Source organism: Thalassophryne amazonica, chromosome 6 (assembly GCF_902500255.1).
Source record: "Thalassophryne amazonica chromosome 6, fThaAma1.1, whole genome shotgun sequence".
Lineage (NCBI taxonomy): Eukaryota > Metazoa > Chordata > Actinopteri > Batrachoidiformes > Batrachoididae > Thalassophryne > Thalassophryne amazonica.
In genome coordinates this window covers 89213468-89236436 of record NC_047108.1, presented here as the reverse complement: position 1 = coordinate 89236436, position 22969 = coordinate 89213468, and the positions used below count along the sequence as shown (strand labels likewise).

At 39.2% G+C, this 22969-nt stretch overlaps 1 protein-coding gene across 1 annotated transcript; it reads left to right on the top strand.

Annotated features, from left to right (window-relative positions):
- The first annotated feature begins 9143 nt into the window (after nt 1–9143).
- Nucleotides 9144–20422, top strand: LOC117512613 (sushi domain-containing protein 3). The gene is made up of 5 exons (XM_034172753.1): nt 9144–9600; nt 13485–13679; nt 19645–19783; nt 19867–20030; nt 20117–20422. The coding sequence occupies exons 1-5, from the start codon at nt 9516–9518 to the stop codon at nt 20296–20298; spliced, it is 765 nt and encodes a 254-aa protein (XP_034028644.1). The 5' UTR covers nt 9144–9515; the 3' UTR covers nt 20299–20422.
- Nucleotides 20423–22969: the final 2547 nt, after the last annotated feature.

Below are 22969 nucleotides of genomic sequence, written 5' to 3'. Positions count from 1 at the left end.
CCAGCTTTTTTGAAACGTGTTGCAGGCATCCATTTCAAAATAAGCAAATATTTCACAAAAATAATAAAGTTTATCAGTTTGAACATTAAATATCTTGTCTTTGTGGTGTATTCATTTAAATATAGGTTGAAGAGGATTTGCAAATCGTATTCAGTTTTTATTTACATTTTACACAATGTCCCAACTTCATCGGAATTGGGGTTGTATCACCAGCATACAGTAACACAGAAACCACCATGGTCCTAAAGTCTTGCAACCTTTATTCTGTCACATAAATATTGGTATTGGCAAACAAATTGTGTAGAAACCTCACGATTCCATAAACTCTACAGTCACTTCATTGGGATCAATTCATGGGAATTAAAAACAATTTTGAATTTGATAAAATACAAACTTGGGAGTCACTAAATAACAGAAGGTTCAACATCTGCTCTACAGCATCAGTGCTTAGTGAGATATACACCATGGATGAAACAGAAAGTTGTGGTCATTGACTAATTAAAGCCTAACTTTACTCTCTAACCTCAGTTTTTACTAAGATCTGAGGAGTGGCTAAATTTTGATGGTTTTGGCCATTACCGTAGCAACACTTGAGATTAAACGCGATTCAGTGTATTTATATAATGTCATGAATGATCTCAAAGCACTGTAAGCAGATATTCTTGAGACTTTACATTAGAATTTATATGAACTTGTATCTTGAAAACAATTTGATGCCAAAATTAAGACTGAGATATGGCATTAGTACACCAGCACGCACACAAACATGGACAGACAGAGTGCACCCCATGTATTATATATATTTTTTTCTTACTGTCATATCGGCCATCCCAGAACTGTAAGGTTTCAATGGAATCACTGCAGGACTAATGGTGTGTGTGTGTGTGTGTGTGTGTGTGTGTGTGTGTGTGTGTGTGTGTGTGTGTGTGTGTGTGTGTGTGTGTGTGTGTGTGTGTGTGTGTGTGTGTGTGTGTGTGTGTGTGTGTGTGTCACAGAAAGATGGTACTATCACTTTAGGAACAAACCAAGAGGGCACCTTCAGTCTCCTCCACCAAGACCTGCAGCCATATGTGGCCTAGTTGGAGCAGGACTTGATGAGGATGCTGGCAGCGTGAGCCGGTACACCTCCTGTTCTACTTAATTACCTCTGTGATGGATTGGATTCCCCCCAGCAGAGTCACTGTGTCACACTGTGTCAGGGACAGTGTGGACAAACAGCCCTGACCAGTGCCGCCTGCTTTGTCTTTTCCTTTTGTCAAATCAGTCATTATAGAACCTCAACAAATCAAAACCTTATACTGCTTTAAGATTCCCTGTAGTAGATGATCCATTATTCTGTGATGATGCCACCTGGTAGGCAAGTTACACAGCATCTGCTTGGTCTGGGTTTTTTGTTTTTGTTTTTGTTTTTAAACAAAAACTAAGGAGGCTGTGTTTTCAACTGCATCTGTTTGTTAGCAGGATTGTACAAAAACAAATTAAGTGATTTCAATTTAACTTGGTGGAAGGGTGGGGCATAGGCGAAGGAAGAGCCCACTAAGTTTTGGTGGGGATCCAGGCGCAACAGCAGATCCTGCTTTAATCATTATTGCTGATCTTTGACTTTGATTAATTTCACCCTGATTACAAGATGAAAGGATCCAACATGTCCTCTCTTTAAGTCTTGTAGCCAGTCTTTGATCTTCATTTCTTTAATTCTGATTGCAGCAATCAGAATCAAATTTAATCAGTGGGGATCAAAGGTCAACAGCATAATCAAAGATGAATGACCAGGATCAAAGATGACTGATCAGGATCAAAATGAAAATAATAATAATCAAACCTCAGCAATCAGGATTAAAGGTCTGGAATGCACTGATTACAATCAAATGTCAGGTATAGGATTAACGGCCAATAATCAAAATCAAATATCAGAAATCAGGATCAAAGAGCAACAATCAGGATCCAAGGTTATACTCAAAGATGAATGTTCAGGAACAAAAATCAGGACTGGGACCACAGTTTAGCAATTAGAACAAAAGCTGAGCAATAAAGATCAAAGAACAACAATCTGGAACAAAGGACAGACTCAAAGTTAGGTAATATAAGTATCAAATAGCAAGTGTAAACTTAAAGACTTTCAGCTGAAGCAGATAATGAGATGGCGTTCTGCATTTAAGCCATGAGTGGTTCAAGCAGAATTGCTGGGAACTTGACCTTGTGACGTTCGTTTGTGAGACGCTGAGGACCGCGCCAGGGTTTGACACATCGTGCCTGTGAAGGAGGACAGGTGAGGGACACATGCTGTCAGCACACATCAGAGGTGATTATTGTCTGAATGATCGTTAACAGTAATTTGGCATTTTGTTACACAGTATATTTGAACATTGATGAGAATTGTGCAGTTTGCTTCTCACTGCCGTGGCGTACGGACTGATGATCCTCCACCTGTTGTGAGAAGCTGCTCATTTACATAAAGCTTAAATTCAGACCTGAATGTGTTGCTGATAGTGTGTGCCTCTGAAAGATATTTGCTGTAGCTCTGTTGAGTTACCTCACCTTTTCCATCCTTCACAGAGTCAGTTTGTCGTGTCCACCTGGGGGGTGTTTGGCGGTGAGTCTGGGTCCAGAAGCGCCGAGGCTTCGATCCTTTTGGGAACTGGAGAGCGCGCCGTCCTTCACTCCGCCAGACAAACCACATATTTATGTTGTACACTAATTATTTCACTGGAGGGGAAATAAAATCGTTTTGTTTGTGGAACCGCTTTCTGGTTATTTAGCGCTGGGTTCGGTCAGACGTTGGTCCACTCCTCAACCTGCGTCTGCACATAACACCTCCAACAGTTCTTATGTCTTTTTAAATAATATACTTGCAATCTTGTGTTACACCAGAAAACATTATACGGTAGTGTTCAGACTAATAGTAGTGCTATGTGACTAAAAAGATTAATCCAGGTTTTGAGTATATTTCTTATTGTTACATGGGACATAAGGTACCAGTAGATTCTCACAAATCCAACAAGACCAAGCATTCATGATATGCACACTCTTAAGGCTATGAAATTGGGCTATTAGTAAAAAAAAAAAAAAGTAGAAAAGGGGGTGTTCACAATAATAGTAGTGTGGCATTCAGTCAGTGAGTTCATCAATTTTGTGGAACAAACAAGTGTGAATCAGGTGTCCCCTATGTAAGGATGAAGCCAGCACCTGTTGAACATGCTTTTCTCTTTGAAAGCCTGAGGAAAATGGGACGTTCAAGACATTGTTCAGAAGAACAGTGTAGTTTGATTAAAAAGTTGATTGGAGAGGGGAAAACATACGCAGGTGCAAAAAATGATAGGCTGTTCATCTACAATGATCTCCAATGCTTTAAAATGGACAAAAAAAAAAAAAAAAAAACAGACGCATGGAAGAAAACGGAAAACAACCATCAAAATGGATAGAAGAAAAACCAGAATGGCAAAGGCTCACCCACTGATCAGCTCCAGGATGATCAAAAACAGTCTGGAGTTACCTGTACATGCTGTGACAGTTAGAAGACACCTGTGTGAAGCTATGTGTCCCTCTGTTAAATAAAAGATGTGCAGAAGAGGTTATAATTTGCCAAAGAACACATCAACTGGCCTAAAGAGAAATGGAGGAATATTTTGTGGACTGATGAGAGTAAAATTGTTCTTTTTGGGTCCAAGGGCCGCAGACAGTTTGTGAGACGACCCCCAAACTCTGAATTCAAGCCACAGTTCACAGTGAAGACAGTGAAGCATGGTGGTGCAAGCATCATGACATGGGCATGTTTCTCCTACTATGGTGTTGGGCCTATATATCACATACCAGGTATCATGGATCACTTTGGATATGTCAAAATACTTGAAGAGGTCATGTTGCCTTATGCTGAAGAGGACATGCCCTTGAAATGGGTGTTTCAACAAGACAATGACCCCAAGCACACTAGTAAACCAGCAAAATCTTGGTTCCAAACCAACGAAATTAATGCCTCGCAGATGTGAAGAAATCATGAAAAACTGTGGTTATACAACTAAATACTAGTTTAGTGATTCACAGGATTGCTAAAAAATCAGTTTGAACATAACAGTTTTGAGTTTGTAGCATCAACATCAGATGCTACTATTATTGTGAACACCCCCTTTTCTACTTTTTTTTTTTACTAATAGCCCAATTTCATAGCCTTAAGAGTGTGCATATCATGAATGCTTGGTCTTGTTGGATTTGTGAGAATCTACTGAATCTACTGGTACCTTGTTTCCCATGTAACAATAAGAAATATACTCAAAACCTGGATTAATCTTTTTAGTCACATAGCACTACTATTATTCTGTACACTACTGTGTGTTCTCCTGGACACAATAAAAGGGTTTTTTTTTAATGACTTGGCAAAGTATTACTACAATACGGGAGCATTCATAGTTCTCAAAGTATGAATAGCATTAATCATATATGCTAATATATTCATGTGTGATTGATGAGACAAACTGCTGTCTGAACAGACTCCCGGTGTGTCTGGGGGTTTTGTTCAGGTGAACAAGGCTGTGCCTGTGGAGACACTTATCACTCACAGCAGAAACAGGCTCATGCACACCCAGAATCCACAACGCCAGGCAAAAAGCGAACCTGCTGGGTGTGAAAGCTCGGTGAGTTTGCATAAACATTTGTGCAACTAAATGAATGATCAATAAAAAGAGGACAAATTCAAAAACTTGCCCCACACCATCCACTGTCAAAGAAATTCTGATAAAAGTTGTGTGTATGTGGGGGGCAGTGACTGGGTGAGGGATAACCCCTTCAGGACACCCTTCCCCAGACATTTTAATAGACCTATATCATAGCCTGACCACAACATTGACATTTTCCACTGAAAACCTGAACTTCTTCTCAACACCATCATTCCCTGACTGACTGAGTTCAATAATGCCCCCCCATCCCATTTGCTTTACAATGAATTTATTTGGCACACGCAGACTTAAAAATAGCAAAAAAAAAAAAAAAAAAAAGCTCATAAAGAAAACAATTTAACAGCGTAGGCTACCCATGTGCCCGAAAGGCTGTAGGCAGAAGCAAAACCTTACAAACGCCCACCCCTTTAACCAAAAAAATTAAAAACGTGTATATATAAATATACATATACCGATGATAACAAATACAAAATATAAATTAATCACTGAACTAAAAATTCAAAACACAACCAAGCAAACAACAGAGCAGAATGCACAAAGCCAAAAACAAAACAAATGGATACACCCAATTCATCATGCTATAACAAGTAATTAAATTATTTTTATAAAGCCTTTTAAAGCCAACCAAGTTATCAAATAATTTAATGTTATCAGGACACTTATTCCAAATGTTAGCACCTTTAACAGCAACACAATGACTTTTTACAGTAGTTTGAATCTTTGATTTCTCAAATAATGTTCCTCGCAAATTAAAGCTGGAATCCCTCACTTTAAACAGATCCTGGACATGTTGTGGCAAAAGTTTATTTTTACTTTATAGATGATTTGTATTATGATGTAATAAATCAAGTCCCATAATTTTAAAACATGTAAACAAACAAATAATGGGTTTGTTGGCTCACGATGTGGTTTATTACTAATAATTCTTATAGCTTATTTTGTAATAAAAAATATTGGATTTGTATTTGTTTTATTAGTTCCACAAACCTCAATGCAATAATAACAATATGGAACAAGTAACGAATGACATAAGGTAGTTAATGTGTTGGTAGAGAAAATCTTGTGCTTTATATAAAATTGCAATGGCTTTTGACATTTTAGATTTAACATAATTCATGGGTTTTCCAACTTAATGTATCATCAATAAAAAACCCAAGAAATTTTCTTTAATTTACAAGTTCAATTTCAATATCATATCCTAATAAATTTCTGCATAAAATCCTTGGCTTATTTCCAAATATGATACTTAGTTTTACTAAAATGGGTGGTACCAATGCTAATATTAATAAAATGGATTCATTTCTAGTCAAACAACTGTATCCAACAACCAGTAAAACAGTCCAACATTCAAAGCGAAGGAGAAAAACCTCATCTGATGGAGAGTTGTATCTCTCCTGACTGTCTTTTGTTGTTAGCTGTGTATATGTTTGTCACATGGTGTAAATTAGTCAGACAATATAATGAACTGCAGAATCATTTTTTATCTTATACATATATAGCCTACTCTATTCTAAACAGGCATGAGTTTTTTCAGAGTTCCTCATATTAACACACTTTGTACAAAAACAGTAAGTAAAAACAAAAATGTTAATATGGCAATTTGACATACAATCAATTATATTTTCAGAGTAGTTCCAATTGTGTGACAGTACAGTGATGCAAACAGTAGACATGTTGTTTCCCAAGCGAAATATCCCAGGTTTGAGGCTGCATCAGGCCCATTCACCTTATACAGCTGGAGTTGTTAGAAAAATCAAATCAACATGTGGATCCCATTCCAAGCCTCCTGTAGTGGCCCTATAAGTAAATTGGGAGCAGCACAACAAAATTTCAATGAATGGAATTCAATGTACACAAAATAACAACTGCCTTTAAATTCAAAATAAATAACAACAGCATGATAATGCTATTTTTAAAGGTGTTTCATTGACTGGTACTGCTGGGATATGCCCCCCCCCCCTATGCCCCCCCCCCCCCATGACCCTTAATTGGACTAAGCTAGTATAAAAAATGGATCATGTATGGATGGATGCATTGACTGACCGGTTAATTTTGTTTTATTTTATTTATTTATTTATTTATTAGTTTATTTGACAGGGACAATACAGTCAGACATAGCTACAAATCAAAGCTTGCAGCTGATGTGATGCATACAGAGTATAGCAACAAGTGCTAATTTACAATTCCCATCCCTGGTTAGGCTTTTCTACTCTAACACTACCTAAAAAACATCTTAATTTACATTTGAACATCTATAATAAATAGAACAGTGCAATTCAAACTCTCATCTCACTCATCTCATTCATTCACTTTCATATGTTTACTGGTGGGTACAGTTTTGGTTTGATTTAAGCCAAGATTTAAGTTTAAGGTGAACATTTTCAACTCGCTGACAGCCTTAATATCTGTGGGCAGTGAGTTCCAGAGTTTACAGCTTTTGTAAGAAAAGGCTGACTGTCCAAACGAGGTTCTGCACTTGGGGATGTTACAGTTATGATTTAAGCTACCTCTTGTTGTCCTGCTGCTGTTTGGTCTCCCCATAAATTCCCTTAAGTGGTTCTGCAGCCAAATTGTCGTAGCATTTAAAAAATAATTTTAGAAAAAAGAAATTGCTAAAACTGTCAAAACTCAATAAATTATGTTTGTGGAGGATTTGACAGTGGTGATGACAATTGGTTTTCTGTCCATAATTTTGATTGCTTGATTGTAAAGTGAACCAATGTGCGTTGTGGCTGAGGGAGCTGCCTGGGCCCATGCTGTCATGCAATACATGCAATAGGAAATATGAGAGAATATCATCCCATGCATGTACAGCAGGGCCGCCTGGTTTGGAATGAAGTGCCTGATAAGTCTAAAACAATTTATATTTCTTTGTATTGTTTTGGATATTTTCTTTATGTGTTCATCAAATTTTAGTTGCGGGTCAAGAACCAATCCTAGATATTTCATTTCATTTACTTGTTGTATTTCGCTGTTTTGGAAAACTATTTTAAAACTGTTCTAATTTTTGTTTTTTGATTGAAAAGCACATAGACACTGTTTTAGTGAGGTTAGGGACTAATTGATTTTTGAAGAGCCACTGACTAACTTCAGCCATACATGCAGATAAAACATCTGCAGCTTGCTCTGGTGTCTTTGCGGGTGCATAAAAAACTGCATCGTCCATGTAAAGTTGGCAGTGAACACCTGGGCAAGATAGTGGAAGGTCATTTATAAAGAGACCAAAAAGCAGTGGTCCCAGTATACAGCCCTGAGGTATTCCCATCGAGATGTTTATCAGGGAGGATTTATCCTGGGCCACTCTCACACACTGCTCCCTATCCTGCAGGAAAGAGGTGAACCACTGCATTGCCTCCGAGGAAATGTTAAATGTGGACATTTTGGCTAAAAGGAGGCTATGATTGACTGTTTTAAACGCGTTTTTAAGATCCAAAAACACAGCTCCTACCACCTCACCCTTGTCTAGTGAATTTTTAATGTTTTCTATGAAGCAACAGTTGGCGATCTCAGTTGAATACCCTGCTCTAAAGCCAAACTGCTGTGAGTGGAGGAGCTGGTTGGCCTCCAAGTGGTCAGTCAGTTGAGCTGCCACAACTTTTTCAGTAAGTTTTGACAATACAGGTAAAATTGCTATCGGCCTGTAGTTGTGAGTCCTGGACTCCTGATTTAAAAATTGGGACAATCACAGCTTTTTTCCAGCCTAAAGGAAATTTACATTTTCTAATGGACGAATTAATAAGGTATGTCAAAGGTTTAACTAACAAGTTACTATAATGTTTGAGAAAGCAGGAATTTATATTATAGATATCATTTGCTTTGGAGTTGGACAGTTTTTGGATAATCTTTGATACTTCATTCTCATTCACTTCTTGTAGACGAAAGTATTCAGAAGAGGACTGTAGTGATTCACTTTCAAATGTGGCTCTCAACATCTTTATCCAGTAAAATTTACAGGTTGTTTTTAAAGGTAATTGCATACTTTACTGCATTTTGTTATAGAATTTTTCTTAAAATTAATATTTGCTCATTTGCTACATATTTTGTCACCCCACCACAAAGTAAAATAAACCTAATCACCCCCCCCCCCCCCCAACAAAAAGCCTCTGGAGCCACCACTGGCAATAACTTTATCATTTTAATTTTAAAACCGTATCTGCCCAGTAAATTTCATTGAAATATGTAGTTCTCCAGAATGGGTTATTCACGTCTTTCTGATCCATTTTCCTTATCATCCTGTAGCGACAGACAGTTGCCTTAACCAAAAATTATTTGTTCAAATCCCGGAGACGCAACTGCATGTTTGTGAAAACATGGTAAAAATAAGTCATTTTTTTATTATTTATTTATATCCAATTATTATTTGTTATTTTTATTATTATTATTCCATTTAAAGCAGTTCCTTTTGAACGGGCTCTCGTTTCGACCTGAGGAGCGCGGGGCGATGACACGAACTCCTTCCTGGTGTGAGGCTGATCGTCTATGTTCGCGCATTTTGCGCGTTTCCAGATCGGCACCGCCAGAAGCTGACAGGCTGAAAGAAGAGAGAGGCGCGTCATCGTGCGCAGGACGAGCACTTGGCTGCCAGACGAGTTTAAACTGTCCGCTGAACGACGCGCAGCTCCCACATCCAATTTAACCTGACCTGATGGTGTAATCCACAGACGTTTTGCCTTTGACCGACAAGCGCTCAATCCGCTTGTGCTCGCTGTGCAAAGTGCTGCGCTGACAGAAAGCTGATCTCACGCACGATTCCTGCTACGGAACCCCGGTTTGGCTGCACCGTGCACAGAGGAGCACCGTTCCGTTACGCGGTGTTTTACGCGCAGCCAAACGAGCGCACCGACCATGTCGGCGGCGACGGCCTCGGTCGTAGATGTGCCCAGAAGCGAATTCACGACGGAAAACGACGCGCGTGTCCGGAACACCTCAGGTGAGACAGCCGAAGCATTAAAAACTGTGCCATACGCGTGCCAATATGCGCGTGCGGGTAGATGTTTTCCAACTTTTGAAGCCTGAATTTGTCTTCTTGGACGACTGATTGATGCTGCATAATTTGTAGCTTTTGGGCTGAATTTATTAACTTGAATTAAGTTTACGAACACATCCGATCTGAAGGGTGTAGTTTGAAATAAAGAGGAAGTGTGAATAGAGGAAGGTCGCTTTGGGTGATTCAGCTTGTACCCACTTTCACGTCACACGGACACACGGACAGCTGTGTAACTCACACATGTACGCACATACGTTACACACACACACACACACACACACACACACACACACACACACACACACACATATATATATATATATATATATATATATATATATATATATATATATATATATATATATATATATATATATATATATATATCTCCATGGGGATCCACGGGCTCTAGATTGGGTAGTGTTTATAAGATGGGTAGCTGACATTTTTCAAGGGTGGTAATTAAGCAAAGTTTCTATAATGAGTTGGAATGGTGTGTGAGTCCAGAATGTCGTAGAAAAGCAATACTCTTTTTACTCATGGTAATGACAACATGACTAAACCAATTGAACTACAAAAATACAATAAATTAGTAACACTAACAACACTGTTGAACTAACATGAACCACAATAATGACATTTACCCCCCCCCCCCCAAAAAAAAACCCCTTGAACTCCCATGGTGCATTGCAGCACAATGGCCATTGTTTACTGGTTAGTTAAAAATGCTCATTTCTCCAAAAATAGTAGTCCTACCAACTTTAATTTTCACAGCATTCATCCTTGACCCAAAATACATAATATACCAAACAGAAAATGTCAGCTCTCCCCGGTTTCTGTGTGATCGAAGCCATACACACGTGTGCACGCACACAGAGGCCATGTTAGCTCCAAAAATGTTAGTCCTACCTTTGTTGTATTTTGGCAACATTTATCCTTTATCCAAAATACATAAGCATATCAAACAGTAAATATCAGCTGTCCTCAGTTTGTCCATGATCAATGTTATACACACCCACGCACAGAGATTCTTGTCTCTTCCACATTCTAACACAAGCAGGTGCTTCTATTTTTAGACACAAACAAAGACGGTGATGGAAGACATCAAACGCAATACACATTTCACTCATGCTACCCTCAACATGACACTCAGTCATATTCATGTTGCTATTACCATGACTGAGTTCATGGTTGGCCTGAGCCTGTTGGTTCCTGGGTTGTTCTTCCTGAACATCATAACCAATTTCTTCTCATCTGAAGGTGACACTTAGGATCTTTTTCCAGACCTTGGCAAAGTGGTGACACATCAGACTCACTTATACTTATGCTAGTTGTTTGAACTGATTATCTTGGAAGCTGCAGTTGTTTCGGGCCCCTTCACACATAGTGCAAAGTTTGGTTGGCGTCTGGTCGATTTACAGCAAAACAGTGCGAAAGTTTGAAATTAGTGCACCACAAAACATTGCACCGACGGGCAGGCATGCACGAACCCGGTGCAAGAGAGAAAAACCAGCTGGTATGTTGGACCACATTGTGCTGCTTATGTGGAATTTAAAAAAAAGAAAACAAAAACCACACCACCTGGGATGTGAACTTGCGCCTTTCAAAAGCTCTGATCACCAGTCAGTGACTTTACCACTGAACTACAAAGCTGCGGGAAGCTGCCTCATATCAGGAAAGACATGTAAGTATTACAAAAAAAAAAAAATTGAAAAAAAATCCCACACCATATACTGTAAAAACACAGCATTCATCAAATGAGCAATACACATATGAGCTGTCTGTCCCTCTGGTGACGATCCACTGCTATTGCTACAGACATACAGTCATGAAATGACAGGAATGAAAAGCAATGTGATCTGATCTCCACATCAATTGGTCCGGTGCGTCCAGTCGGCCGCGCGCGTGTCCTGCCCAACACGCGTCTTGTGGATGGCACGCCGCAGCACAGACACCACATCATATGAAATAGAGGTCACGTAGGTGACGTAATGGTCAGATCACCCACTGCGTGTTCTGGTCCATTTCAACCTGCCAGTCTGCCAATGTCTGCTCTGTGCACGCGCTCACTGGCTGCAGCTTGTTGCCACAGCGATATGTTTTTATTTATGTCCACATAGATACAGTAATCAGACACATGCACCTCACAGTGGACAGTTGTTAGTCCATGTCTGTCCAAACACAGTAGGTGTTGTGTAGCTGAAATGTCCAGAATGACAGATTGCCACAGCTGCTTCTGTCACCTCCTGTCACTTCTCAGTGCAGACACCAAAGCCACAGTTGTGTGGAACTTAGACAAATTTCTCTGTCAGTACAACAGTGGTCGTCTGCAGTTTGCTGTCGTGTGAAGAGTGCGAACGGCCACACATTTTCTGAGTGCCATGTGAGCGGTGTCCAATGTTTGTGGGTGTCAACTGGAATTTGGCTGACACCTGCCGCAAGAGGGTGCAATGGGTTTGCACAGCATACACTTTCTTTCATCCGCTGGTGTGCGCAAATAGTTACCGCAACAGGTGTACGAGGCATTAGAGGCAAGGATGATTTCACAGTTTGCACGATTCCTGCGTCACGCGCACTTCATCCAAACTTCGCACTATGAGTGAAGGGGCCTTTAGAAATTGCTCCAAGAAACCTTCCCAACTTATGTAAATTTACATTCTCCTTCTTAAATCTTCAATGAATTCTGGACTTTCCCACTTCTTTGAGTACTGGTCAGTGCAGTGAGTGCTGTCAAACACATCCTGGCAAAGAGAAACTTCCAGTTGTAGTTAATCATGATCACTAATGAGGATAATAGGTCTTGTCATGTTAAAAGAGACTGTGGAACCTTCAGCACCAATTATTAAAAGATTTAAGTGAATGCGCGCGTGTGTGTGTGTGTATATATATATATATATATATATATATATATATATATATATATATATATATATATATATATATATATATATATATATATATATGAGCCTGCATGTATAATTTTGACTCTGTATTAGAGAAGACACAAAATAAAGCCAAATTTGTGTACCGAATACTTGTTTTTTTGTTGTTGTTTTTTAAGTCATTAATGTATGCTGTACAATCATTCCACCCTGGTTTAAAAAAAAAAAAAAAAAAAAAAAACAGTTCAAAGAAATCATTAAGACCAAAATTATCATCCCATTAAACGTCCGGCCACAAATGTAGAAATCCTCAGGAAGTCATTCGAACTTCTCATACACTTAGTTGTACAATCCTTCCCTCCCATTCTGCTGGAAAAAACTGAACATGATATCAGCATTTATTTGCATTCCATCAGTTTGTGTGAGGATGAAGTGATGCTGTAGCCTCGTCTGGCTTCCGTCAGCTGACACGGCGACAGAGCTCCCCTCCTGTAACACGCTGTACGCGGTGGTTCCAGATGGCCGTATATTTCCACCGTTCTCACAGGAACTTTCTTTAAACACTTATTACATTTCCTGCTTTGATAGCATTAGAATTTGATGCTGCAAACAGCAAAACATTACACTGTAACACATGGGTTATGTCCGGTGTTGTACACATTACCTGCTTGAAGTGACTGGGGTCAGATTTTATGGTATGGAGAAGTGAATTTGAACTGAATATGGATGATGATGATGCAGGCAGCGTTTTAAAATATGGTTAATGCTGAGCTGATAACCTGTTGTCTGTTGTCAAATTCTTTTCAAAAACACTTTCATTCATGCTCTGCTACCTTATGGTATTCACCAGCTTACCAAATAATATAATTCATACACAGCCATGTTTTTGTTGGACTACCATTTGTTGATGGATTTCCCAAATGACTCTCAGCTGTTGTTTTTTAGCTCTTCTGCAGCCTCAGTGCACGCCCATCCCCTTGCCAGCACTGGGCACCCAGATGATTCTCCAGGGCAATGGCACCAACGTGGGCACAGTCATTTCTCTGAAGTGCCCGGCCAAACACAAACTGATAGGAGGGACTCTGGTCTGTGTCATGGACATCAACAGCACAAAGTGGGTGGGCGAGACCTACTGTAAACGTAAGTATCTACTCATGCTGTGGCCCCGAAGGGCCATTTAATGAATAAATTTGATTCTTCTTCTTTTTTCTTTTTTTAAACAACCATAGCCACATTAAAATATTGCTGAATGTTCTACTCGCCTTTAGCAACTGCTATGTCGACAAGAAATCTTTTTTTGTAAACTTAGATATACATGTCAAGTTTGGAATAGATTCAGAGGAAAAACCTCAGTTTTGACCTTTGTCACCAATGATTTTGACTCCACTGATTTTAAATTTGATCTCACTTGGGCAAGTCCAGAACCCATCTACATATGTGTTACTTGGGACACAAACCTGACAACCACATATGATCTAGAATTCTGGAATCCACTGGACAAACACAAATTTGTCAGGTGGATATTGGAGTGAAAATTCTGAATTTTGACCTTTGACCCAGATGATCTTGACCTTTGGCAAAAACAAACCGTTTAAGAGACATTCTGGGGTTGACCCTCATCTCAAAATCAAATCTGGTGGACACAATTGATAGCCAGAAGAATTAATTATGTGAACGGGGTGTAGTTGTATGATTAAATACTGTTAAAACTGACTTAAAATATACAAATCTGTTTTTACCAGATGTCCATCAAATATGACCATCGGGTATTGTGAGGGCTTTCCATCTGTACGTCCGTCTGTCTGTCCATGCTCAGCATAAGTCCAGTCCTATTACTGCCAGAGTCTTCAAATTTACAGGGAACAAACATTCTTGGGACACGGCCCTTGGACAAGTTCAAAGATGGCTAACCTTGACCTATTTTAAGAGGTATTTTAACATGTTAAATGTCACATTCTCTTTCAATCTGTTCATCTTTGTTTTTGAGTGGCGGGCGTGACAGCCAATCACAGGAGACTGGTCTCTCCAAAATTTCTTTGTTTTGTGTGTTTATATTGACAGTTTTAGAGTATCCCAGAATCCTTTGCGCACTGGGGAGGGAGGCTTGATAATGGCTCAGCTTAATGCTAACTTTAACATTAAAAATGCCATAGACATGCTAACGCATTAGCATCTGTCCTGTTTTTAAGTTCTAAAATACATCTATCAACTGTTTCAGAAGACCATAACAGGTTGGTTTAACATAAAAAAAAAGGTAAATATTACTCACAGACATATGCTCTTTAGGGTTTTAGTGGGGAAAAATTAAGATAAAGCGAAATAAAACAAAGAACCAATGAAGAATTGGTTCAAGGTTCAAAGCAAAGCCACGCTGCAGAAACGCTTGATTACAGACCTGCTGCAGGGTCTGTAATCAATGTAGAGAAATGATCATTTTCCTGACAAACACCCCCAAAACAACAGCCACTCTGAAGGACCAATAAGGGAATCATTAACCAAAAAGGCTATTGATGTCAATGGATCGAATAATTTCTTAAGGATACCCATAAGGAACCAGTTCCCGACACGCAAACCCTAACAACACGCTTTTTTTTTTTTCTTTTATAAAATTCACATTAAAGACTCACAATTATTTTAGTTAAACACCTAAATACATATTTTGGTTGAACTCACCTCCATAAAGACTTAATGTTGCAAACAAGTTGCCGTAAACAAATCTTGGCCTCCCCAGTAAGAACGCGTGAGATTTGACACCGTAAAGGTGTCAATATATGTTTCTCATATATAATAATAATAATAATAATAATACATTTTATTTGTAATGCACTTTACATTTGACACCAAATCCCCAAATGCTACAGTATAAAACAGAAGAACACAGAAGACTATAAATCAATGTAATGTGTCAATATATTATGTAAAAGCTAGTGACAAACACTTCTAAAACTGAATATGCTGTTTTTGGAACCTAATAACACCTCTGAACTTATTTACAAGGCATTTCGCAGACATTAGAATGGTGACATCATAGGCAGGTAGTTAGCTGCAAAACTCTGTTGTGTTTGTGTGTAAATATATCCTCGTTGTCAAATATTATGTAAAAGCTAACGAGAAATAAACACTTCTCTGAAAGTGCTGGTTCTGTAACATGATAACACCCCTGGAGTTATTTACAAGCCATTTTGCAGACATTAGCCTGCATGCTAACTTCTGCTAACTTTCTATGGAGCAAATGCACAGAGGGTGATCTACAAATATTCCTTGATTTGCACAACTTCCGCTCTTACAACATAACATTGTACATGGTTGGTTGGTTGATTGATTGATTGATTGGTTAATAGTGGGGCTTTATTGGACATGTATAAAGTGTATGTAAGACAATAGGTTCTTAATAATTATTTAAACAACTGCAAATTATAAAGAACACTAATGCTCATACAGCCACGGGTATTTTAGCATTGTGTTATCTTTCAAATAGTTAATGCTTTGGTTGTCAGAAATTTATCACAAGATGGTATAACCGCCATAAGGATGGTTGCTAATAAGTGAAAAGTCAGCTACGTATCTAGCCCATACAGCTAATTGCTAATAATAAGTGAGTAATTAGTGTACATGTCCTGTCTGTGATAGTTGTCTAGGATCAGGCAACCATCAGATTAAAGGAGCCAGTGAATGGGTCCATATCTTATCTTTATCTTTAAAATATCAGATTTTGGGTTGTGACAGATACAGGGGACAACCAGCGAACCTCCTATTTTGGGCCATGTTGGCATCTTTTAACATGCAAAATAAAACAAAGAGAGACAGGCCAATAAGGTTGCGTGTGGAGTCTTATTACTAATTAACAAATCCTAGTGGCCACTAGAGGCCACTGCTGCTTGTGTTACAACTGAAAATTATATTTGGTTTAGAAATTTATTTGGAAGAGCAACTATTTATATTTTTGGCTGTTTTTCCTGTCTGTCAATGGGAAGTGCCTCCTTTTTTGTCAGTCTGCAGCAGCTGATGTATATTAGCTTGTAAATCTGTTGTGCTCACATTGCAAAACCAAAATGTGTGGGTGCAGAATAAAAATTGCAAGTGTTTTCCTTGGAGAACTGCAGAGGCAGCAAACTTCCATTAAACTCTGTTGCCTTCTCATTATTCCAAAGAGATTAAATGTATTAAACATTATGTGATGTGCATTCTGGGTATACGTATGGCTGCAGTAGTATTTGGCTCGCAACATGTAATGCTCTAAATTATGGAGGAATACATTAGAGGAGAAATGATTTGTTGCTTGAGGATAACGCTCATTAAAAGCAAATATGAATGCTAATAACACGAAGGAGGAAAATTCAAAGCAGGTGCACAGTTCTTCATTCTGCAGGTTAGTTAATGAGAAAAGTGAACATGATCTTAATTATAATTCAGAAACAACCACATTTGGAGCAAATAACCTGATATAAAACAAAGAAAATTCAAATTGACGTTTTATTACAGTTTTCTAGAAGAGCTGGTCAATGCACCTTATTCCAAAATAAGCTTTCATCACCTTGAGGGTATTGTAATTAGCTGTGAATTAAATGATCACAAAAAAAAACTGAGTTATTTTAATGCTTTTGATCAGTAATGTTTGAAATAAATTCAATAAAAATGACAGCTATTATGTGGTTCAATTAAATTTTTTTTTTTCAATTTATTTTCATTTATATAGCGCCAAATCACAACAGAGTTGCCTCAAAGTGCTTCACACAGGTAAGGTCTAACCTTACCAACCGCCAGAGCAACAGTGGTAAGGAAAAACTCCCTCTGAGGATGAAACCTCAAGCAGACCAGACTCAAAGGAGTGACCCTCTGCTTGGGCCATGCTACAAAACATAAATTACAGAACAATTCAGCTTTGCCGACATTTCTGTATTTTCTGCCTATGTATAACTGTTTTAGACTTTACATTAATCACTAATTATGGTAATATTTGCAGCCTGCAGTCTGCATGCATTACTTAGAAACAACTAGTATGAACACTTTTATTAAATAATTTAATGACAGTGATGAAAGTAACAGTATGACAGTGAATTTCAAGATGAGACAGGTACAGACTAGAAGTTTTAAAGGACTTATTTTGTCCTCCGTCTATGGGCTCTGGTTAAATGCTTAATCATGAGATTTAAGAAAAGATGGGACATCATCATCTATCTCCCTCATGACATGAACCAAATGATTCATCTACATGCTGGACAGAAACACATATTCAGGTTACTCCAGATAGATTCAGATTCATTTTGAAGAAGGATCTGGAAATGCTGACGCCTCTGGTTTCTGTCTTGGATTAATGATAATGCTGATGAGATTTTATTATTAATCTTTTTTTAATATACTGGGCATGTCATGATTGTAATAACTCCCACTAATGTAATAATCATTCTTTAATTTGAGGTGTGTGTGTGTGTGTGTGTTTCCTCACACCTTCTTACAGTCCTGGAGTTGCCCAGGAGAGGTCAAATTTACCAAAGGCCAATCACTACGGCCAAGGTCATTGAGGTTAAAGGTCAAAATGGATCTTTATCGCACCAATTTGTACCAAGCTGAGCATGCATGGGTAGGTGGGTTGTGGAATTATCCACGCAAAGTCAAATTTGCCAAAGGTCAATCATTGGGGTCAAAGGTCAAAATTGATGTTTGTCCACTGTGATCTGGTCTATTTGTTGGCTGTCCTCACAGGTCCTGCTGATTTAGAGAACATCAAACTTGGTATGTGCCGTGAAGGCTGACCCCAAAACTGACCTTATTTTGGCAAAGGTCAAGATTAATGAATTAGATTTTTATTAAATGTTGCATTTTCAAATGTTGGTGGATTCCAGAATTGCCCTAGATGAATGTAAGGTAACTAGATCAAGCTTCAGATTACCGTAGCCCTTACTATCGTTGTGCCCAGGTGTACCAGTGCCTAGTTACAGATACAATAGCTAATGTGAATATTGTGGCAATCTCTATGGTAATAAACTGTTATTGTATTGTAAAAAAACCTGTACTATAATGACCATCACTGTTGCAATAATTATTCAGTGAGAATAGTCAGATAATAATCACTTTTCTGTTCATTATTTCAGTAGTGGGGCAACTTGACCACTATCACAACAGTAATAATTACACTGGTGGACAAATTGCACAGGAAATATGGTAACAGTTATTACAAAAGAGGATGAAACTGCACATGCAGCTTCACCACAGTGGGCAGCACGGTGGTGTAGTGGTTAGCAGTAGCACTGTTGCCTCACAGAAAGAAGATCCTGGGTTCCCTTCCCACCTGCTCCTCTCTGTCTGGAGTTTTCATATTCTCCCCATGTTTCCATGAGTTCCCACCGGCTGCTCCAGCCCACTCCCGCCTCCAAAGACACGCAGGTTAGGTCAAGTGGCAACATTAATTTGACCATAGGTGTAATCGAGGGTGTGAATGTGTTTATCTGCAGCCCTGTGAGAGACTGCATGGCGGCCTATCCAAGGTGTACCCCGCCTCTTGCCCTATGGCTGCTGGGATAGGCTCCAGCTCCCACGTCACCCTTAATTGGAATAAACCGGTACAGAACATGAAAGATTGATCTTTACCACAGCTGTAACAATCATTACAACAGCAGGCAAAATTGCACATAAAACGCAACCACTATTGTAACAATTATTATACTAGCAGGCCAGTTGTATGGGAAAAATTGCAACTGTTATTATAAAAGTTTATGAAATTACACATGCAACAATTAATACAGTAGCATATGAAATTACACATGCAACTTAACAACTGTTACAACCATAGCAACAAAATTACACAAGAAATATCACCACTATTATAAAAGTTAATACACTGATGAGTGAAACTGCACAGGAAACTAACCTAAATATTACATTAGTGGAAGAAATAGTCTCTGAGTATTGTCACTAATTCCTGTTTCCATGAATATAAGAGCCTGTTCCAGATGGAAGCAGATGTACGCGCATGTGAGAGTCCAATAATGGATTTTGACCTGCACGGCCCCTGACAGATGTTTAGAAAACCTGCAGGCCTAGAACATTAAATGCAAGGGTATAAATTCAATAAATAATTCATCTGTGTTCCTTTCTCTCACTCTAGCCATGCCTCCATTTGGGGACTTTGGTTTCTGTGTGGCTGTGCTGGCGTCTATTGTCAGCTCAGCCATCATCTTGATCATGTCCATGGCCTTCATCACCTGCTGTTTGCTGGACTGCATGAGCAAGAACAAAATGGAGAGGTTCGTGAGAGCCGTTCAAAGGGCTGAGGTCAGGAGCAGATTTGTTACAAACTGATACAAAGGCTTTACCTTGTATTTGACAGGGAGTCAGATGTGGGACTGTGGGATGAGGAAGCCCAAAAGCGGGAGAACAGGTCCGCAACAGTCACAAAGGCAGAAACAATAACAACAACAACAATACAGGAGAGGAGCAGTCACCGTGGGACACACGGAACCCAGCTGTGTGTGACAAAAACACATCCTGGAGGTAAAAAACAGACTCATTGCTGTAAAAATGCTGGGAAATTATATGCCAGAAGGCTTTAAAACTTGGACCTGTGTTTTTCTCCACAGATTTCCTCCATCTTATCCCTGTGGTCCTTCTTCATCCTGCTCCTACAGCCCTGCTCTCCCCGGCTATAATTGTCATCTGCCTCTATTACAACAATTTGAGACACAATCTGAGCACACATCTGGCCCGCCTCCGTACCATGGACCCCCTTGTCCCTCCTGTCACCCTAAGACTTCAGGTCTGATCCACATCTCAGTAGTGGGTCCTGGTGGAGGTTTGGTGTGGCAGTACGAAACACAGGAGAGCAATCTGTCAGATATGAACCCAGCAGCTACAGATGACTTCAACATCAGGAATATGAGCTCACCCAAAGAATGGTCCATAAGGAATATATCCATGTGAGGACACGTTTCAGGGGAGACCAACACCACCTGTCAAGAACTTGTTTCCTGACCAAAATCTGGAGCCTAAACTCTGTTGATGAGCACTTCCAGAAGCAGCCCTGGTCAAGTTGACTTTGTTTTTAATACCTGCAGCCCATAAAGACTTGAAAAAACCCACAGTGTTTTGACAGATGTAGGTGCCTTTTGTAAACTGTAACCCACACTGCCCCCTGTCAGCATTGAGAAAACATTACACTTTCAGTACACTGGCCTAGTTGAGGATTTGGACCTTTTCTCTTCTTTTTAGGCACCACCAGTCACATATGCTAAGCAAACCCACTGTGTCACACAAGAAAAAGCATTTGTCTACACCGGCCAAAATGTTAACATCATTTTTCAAGAAAGGTAAATAAATCAAAGATGATTTCTCATAACAACACTGAACGTTACACTGATTGAGTGGCGGCTCCAGAATTTTTTTTAAAATTCAAAGTCTTTTTTTGTTGTTATTAATTTTCAAGTTATACAAATGAAACTTAAATACAGCTGAGTATATTTGTCAAAATGTAATTGCATGTTTTTCCCTATTCTATTGCACTATTAAAAGTACATCATCAGTATAATAAGTGATTCATAAAAACACACAAAGCACAGAACGAAATGAGGCAAAGAGAAAAAGAAAATAGCTTAAAAAGAAAGTAATTTTTTTTAAGTATGTTTGGGCCCTGAACCCAATCCCAGATAAGCGGTTGAATCAGAATCGAATTTATTGCCAAGTAAGTTCTCACATACAAGGAATTTGATCTGGTGTCATTGGTGCATAAACAACAATAAAAAGAAAATGAAAAAATACTTCTGTAAGAAGTGAAGGAGTCAAATAGACAGGCAAAACTATGTTCACTGTCAAATAAATATAACAGCAGAGGTATGCAGATGTACAGTACCTTTTAGTGCAGGGATGATCAAGCTGTACTTTGTGGGAGTGGGGGGGGAGAGGGTAAATGGGGGTCTCTGGCATGATTTATTAGCCTAGCTGCGGACAGAAAGAAGCTGTCTTTGTGTCTTGAGGTTTTAGTCCTGATGGACCTCAGCCATCTGCCAGAGGGGAGGGTGACAAAAAGTTTGTGTCCTGGGTGAGAGGGATCGGCCAGTATCTTCCTTGCTCGCCTCAGGGCCCTGGAGGTGTACAGGTCCTGTAGGGATGGCAGATTGCAGTCGATCGATCACCTTCTCTGCTCCATGGATGAAGATGAGTGAATGAGTGAGTATGCTTGGGGAGGGGGAAGGGAGAGAATCTATGCCTTTTGAAATGTCTGGTGTGTCCATCTTTAAGCCGCACAGCGAAAGCTGGAGGATGTCTTTCTTTCCAAGCCAGGAGTGTAGGCTATATTTTGTTTGTTTTGCTACATTGGTTAAGAAGGAAATACATAGCATGTCAGAGAAGAATCTGAATATAAATTGCCATAAATGAACAAGAGTCAGACAAAAGTCAGACTTCCAGAGCAAGAATTTTAGCTGAGGAAGCTTCTACGATTTGAAGCAAACGTCCTCGCGTCAAGCAACCCAGTCCAGTCGAAGATTCAAGCTTCTCTACTATGGAAACCACCTGGACAACTGAGAGCCTACACAGAAACAGAGGTAGAGCCAGGTTTATTTTTATTTTTTTTAGTTTTGTTTACTTGTTTGTTCTTGGGTATAAGAATGGGTACCTGTTAGAACACTTAAAATGTTGGTAGAGGTATTCTAGTTGTCAGATTTATTTTAAAGGAAAAAAAACTAATATTTTATTTGGGCCAGTACAGTACTAATAACACAATGATTGATGTACACGTAAAATTTACCTCAAAAAGTAAAACTGACATTTATTAGTGCTTGTGAGTTTTCTGGCTTTTTTTTATTTATTTATTATATTATTTATTTTTTGCAGCTTGTAATATTTGGATGCATATTAAGTGCACTAGAGGGCGCTGGTTCCTCATGTAGTTCAACAGTTAGGAAGTGAAATAGGCATGGATGGGAATTGGGAATGTTGTATGCTGGTGTGCTTTTACAATGACAGTCAAGACTACCAGACTGCACTCATTATTTAGTAACGGCAATCAAATTGATTGAGTAAACTCATCCGAATTAATCGCTACATTAATGCTTGACTGCCAAAGGCACAGCAGGCTTGATTTGTGTGCAGGGGTTAGTGCATTCCATCCATGATGACTTAAGAGCCCTCTTGAAGGAGATCTTACATTAGTGAAAGCAACCACAGCACACGTGTGATGTGAGCTTCTGGAGGGAACCATCAGCGGCTGATCTATAATAAATTTGCAGTACGGCTCACTGTAAGGAGACAGAGTGAGACATTAGAAAAGGGAGTAAACCAGAGAGAGAGAGGGAGGACAGCTGGGGCAGTGCCAAAGGGGGGCTGGAGGTGTCAGCAGTGTTATTGTTCTGCTGGAATAGTAGCAATCCACACTTCCACACAGAGATCTATTTGCTGTAATGCTTGAACATAATTCCTCTGGGCGTCAGCGTCCTTTG

What these genes read in the sequence shown, in the direction of transcription:
- LOC117512613 (XM_034172753.1), top strand. Translation starts at nt 9,516, where the DNA reads ATGTCGGCGGCGACGGCCTCGGTCGTAGATGTGCCCAGAAGCGAATTC. An exon ending in GCGTGTCCGGAACACCTCAG is followed by an intron (nt 9,601 to 13,484) that starts GTGAGACAGCCG and finishes GTTGTTTTTTAG; the next exon opens with CTCTTCTGCAGCCTCAGTGC. An exon ending in AGCAAGAACAAAATGGAGAG is followed by an intron (nt 19,784 to 19,866) that starts GTTCGTGAGAGC and finishes TGTATTTGACAG; the next exon opens with GGAGTCAGATGTGGGACTGT.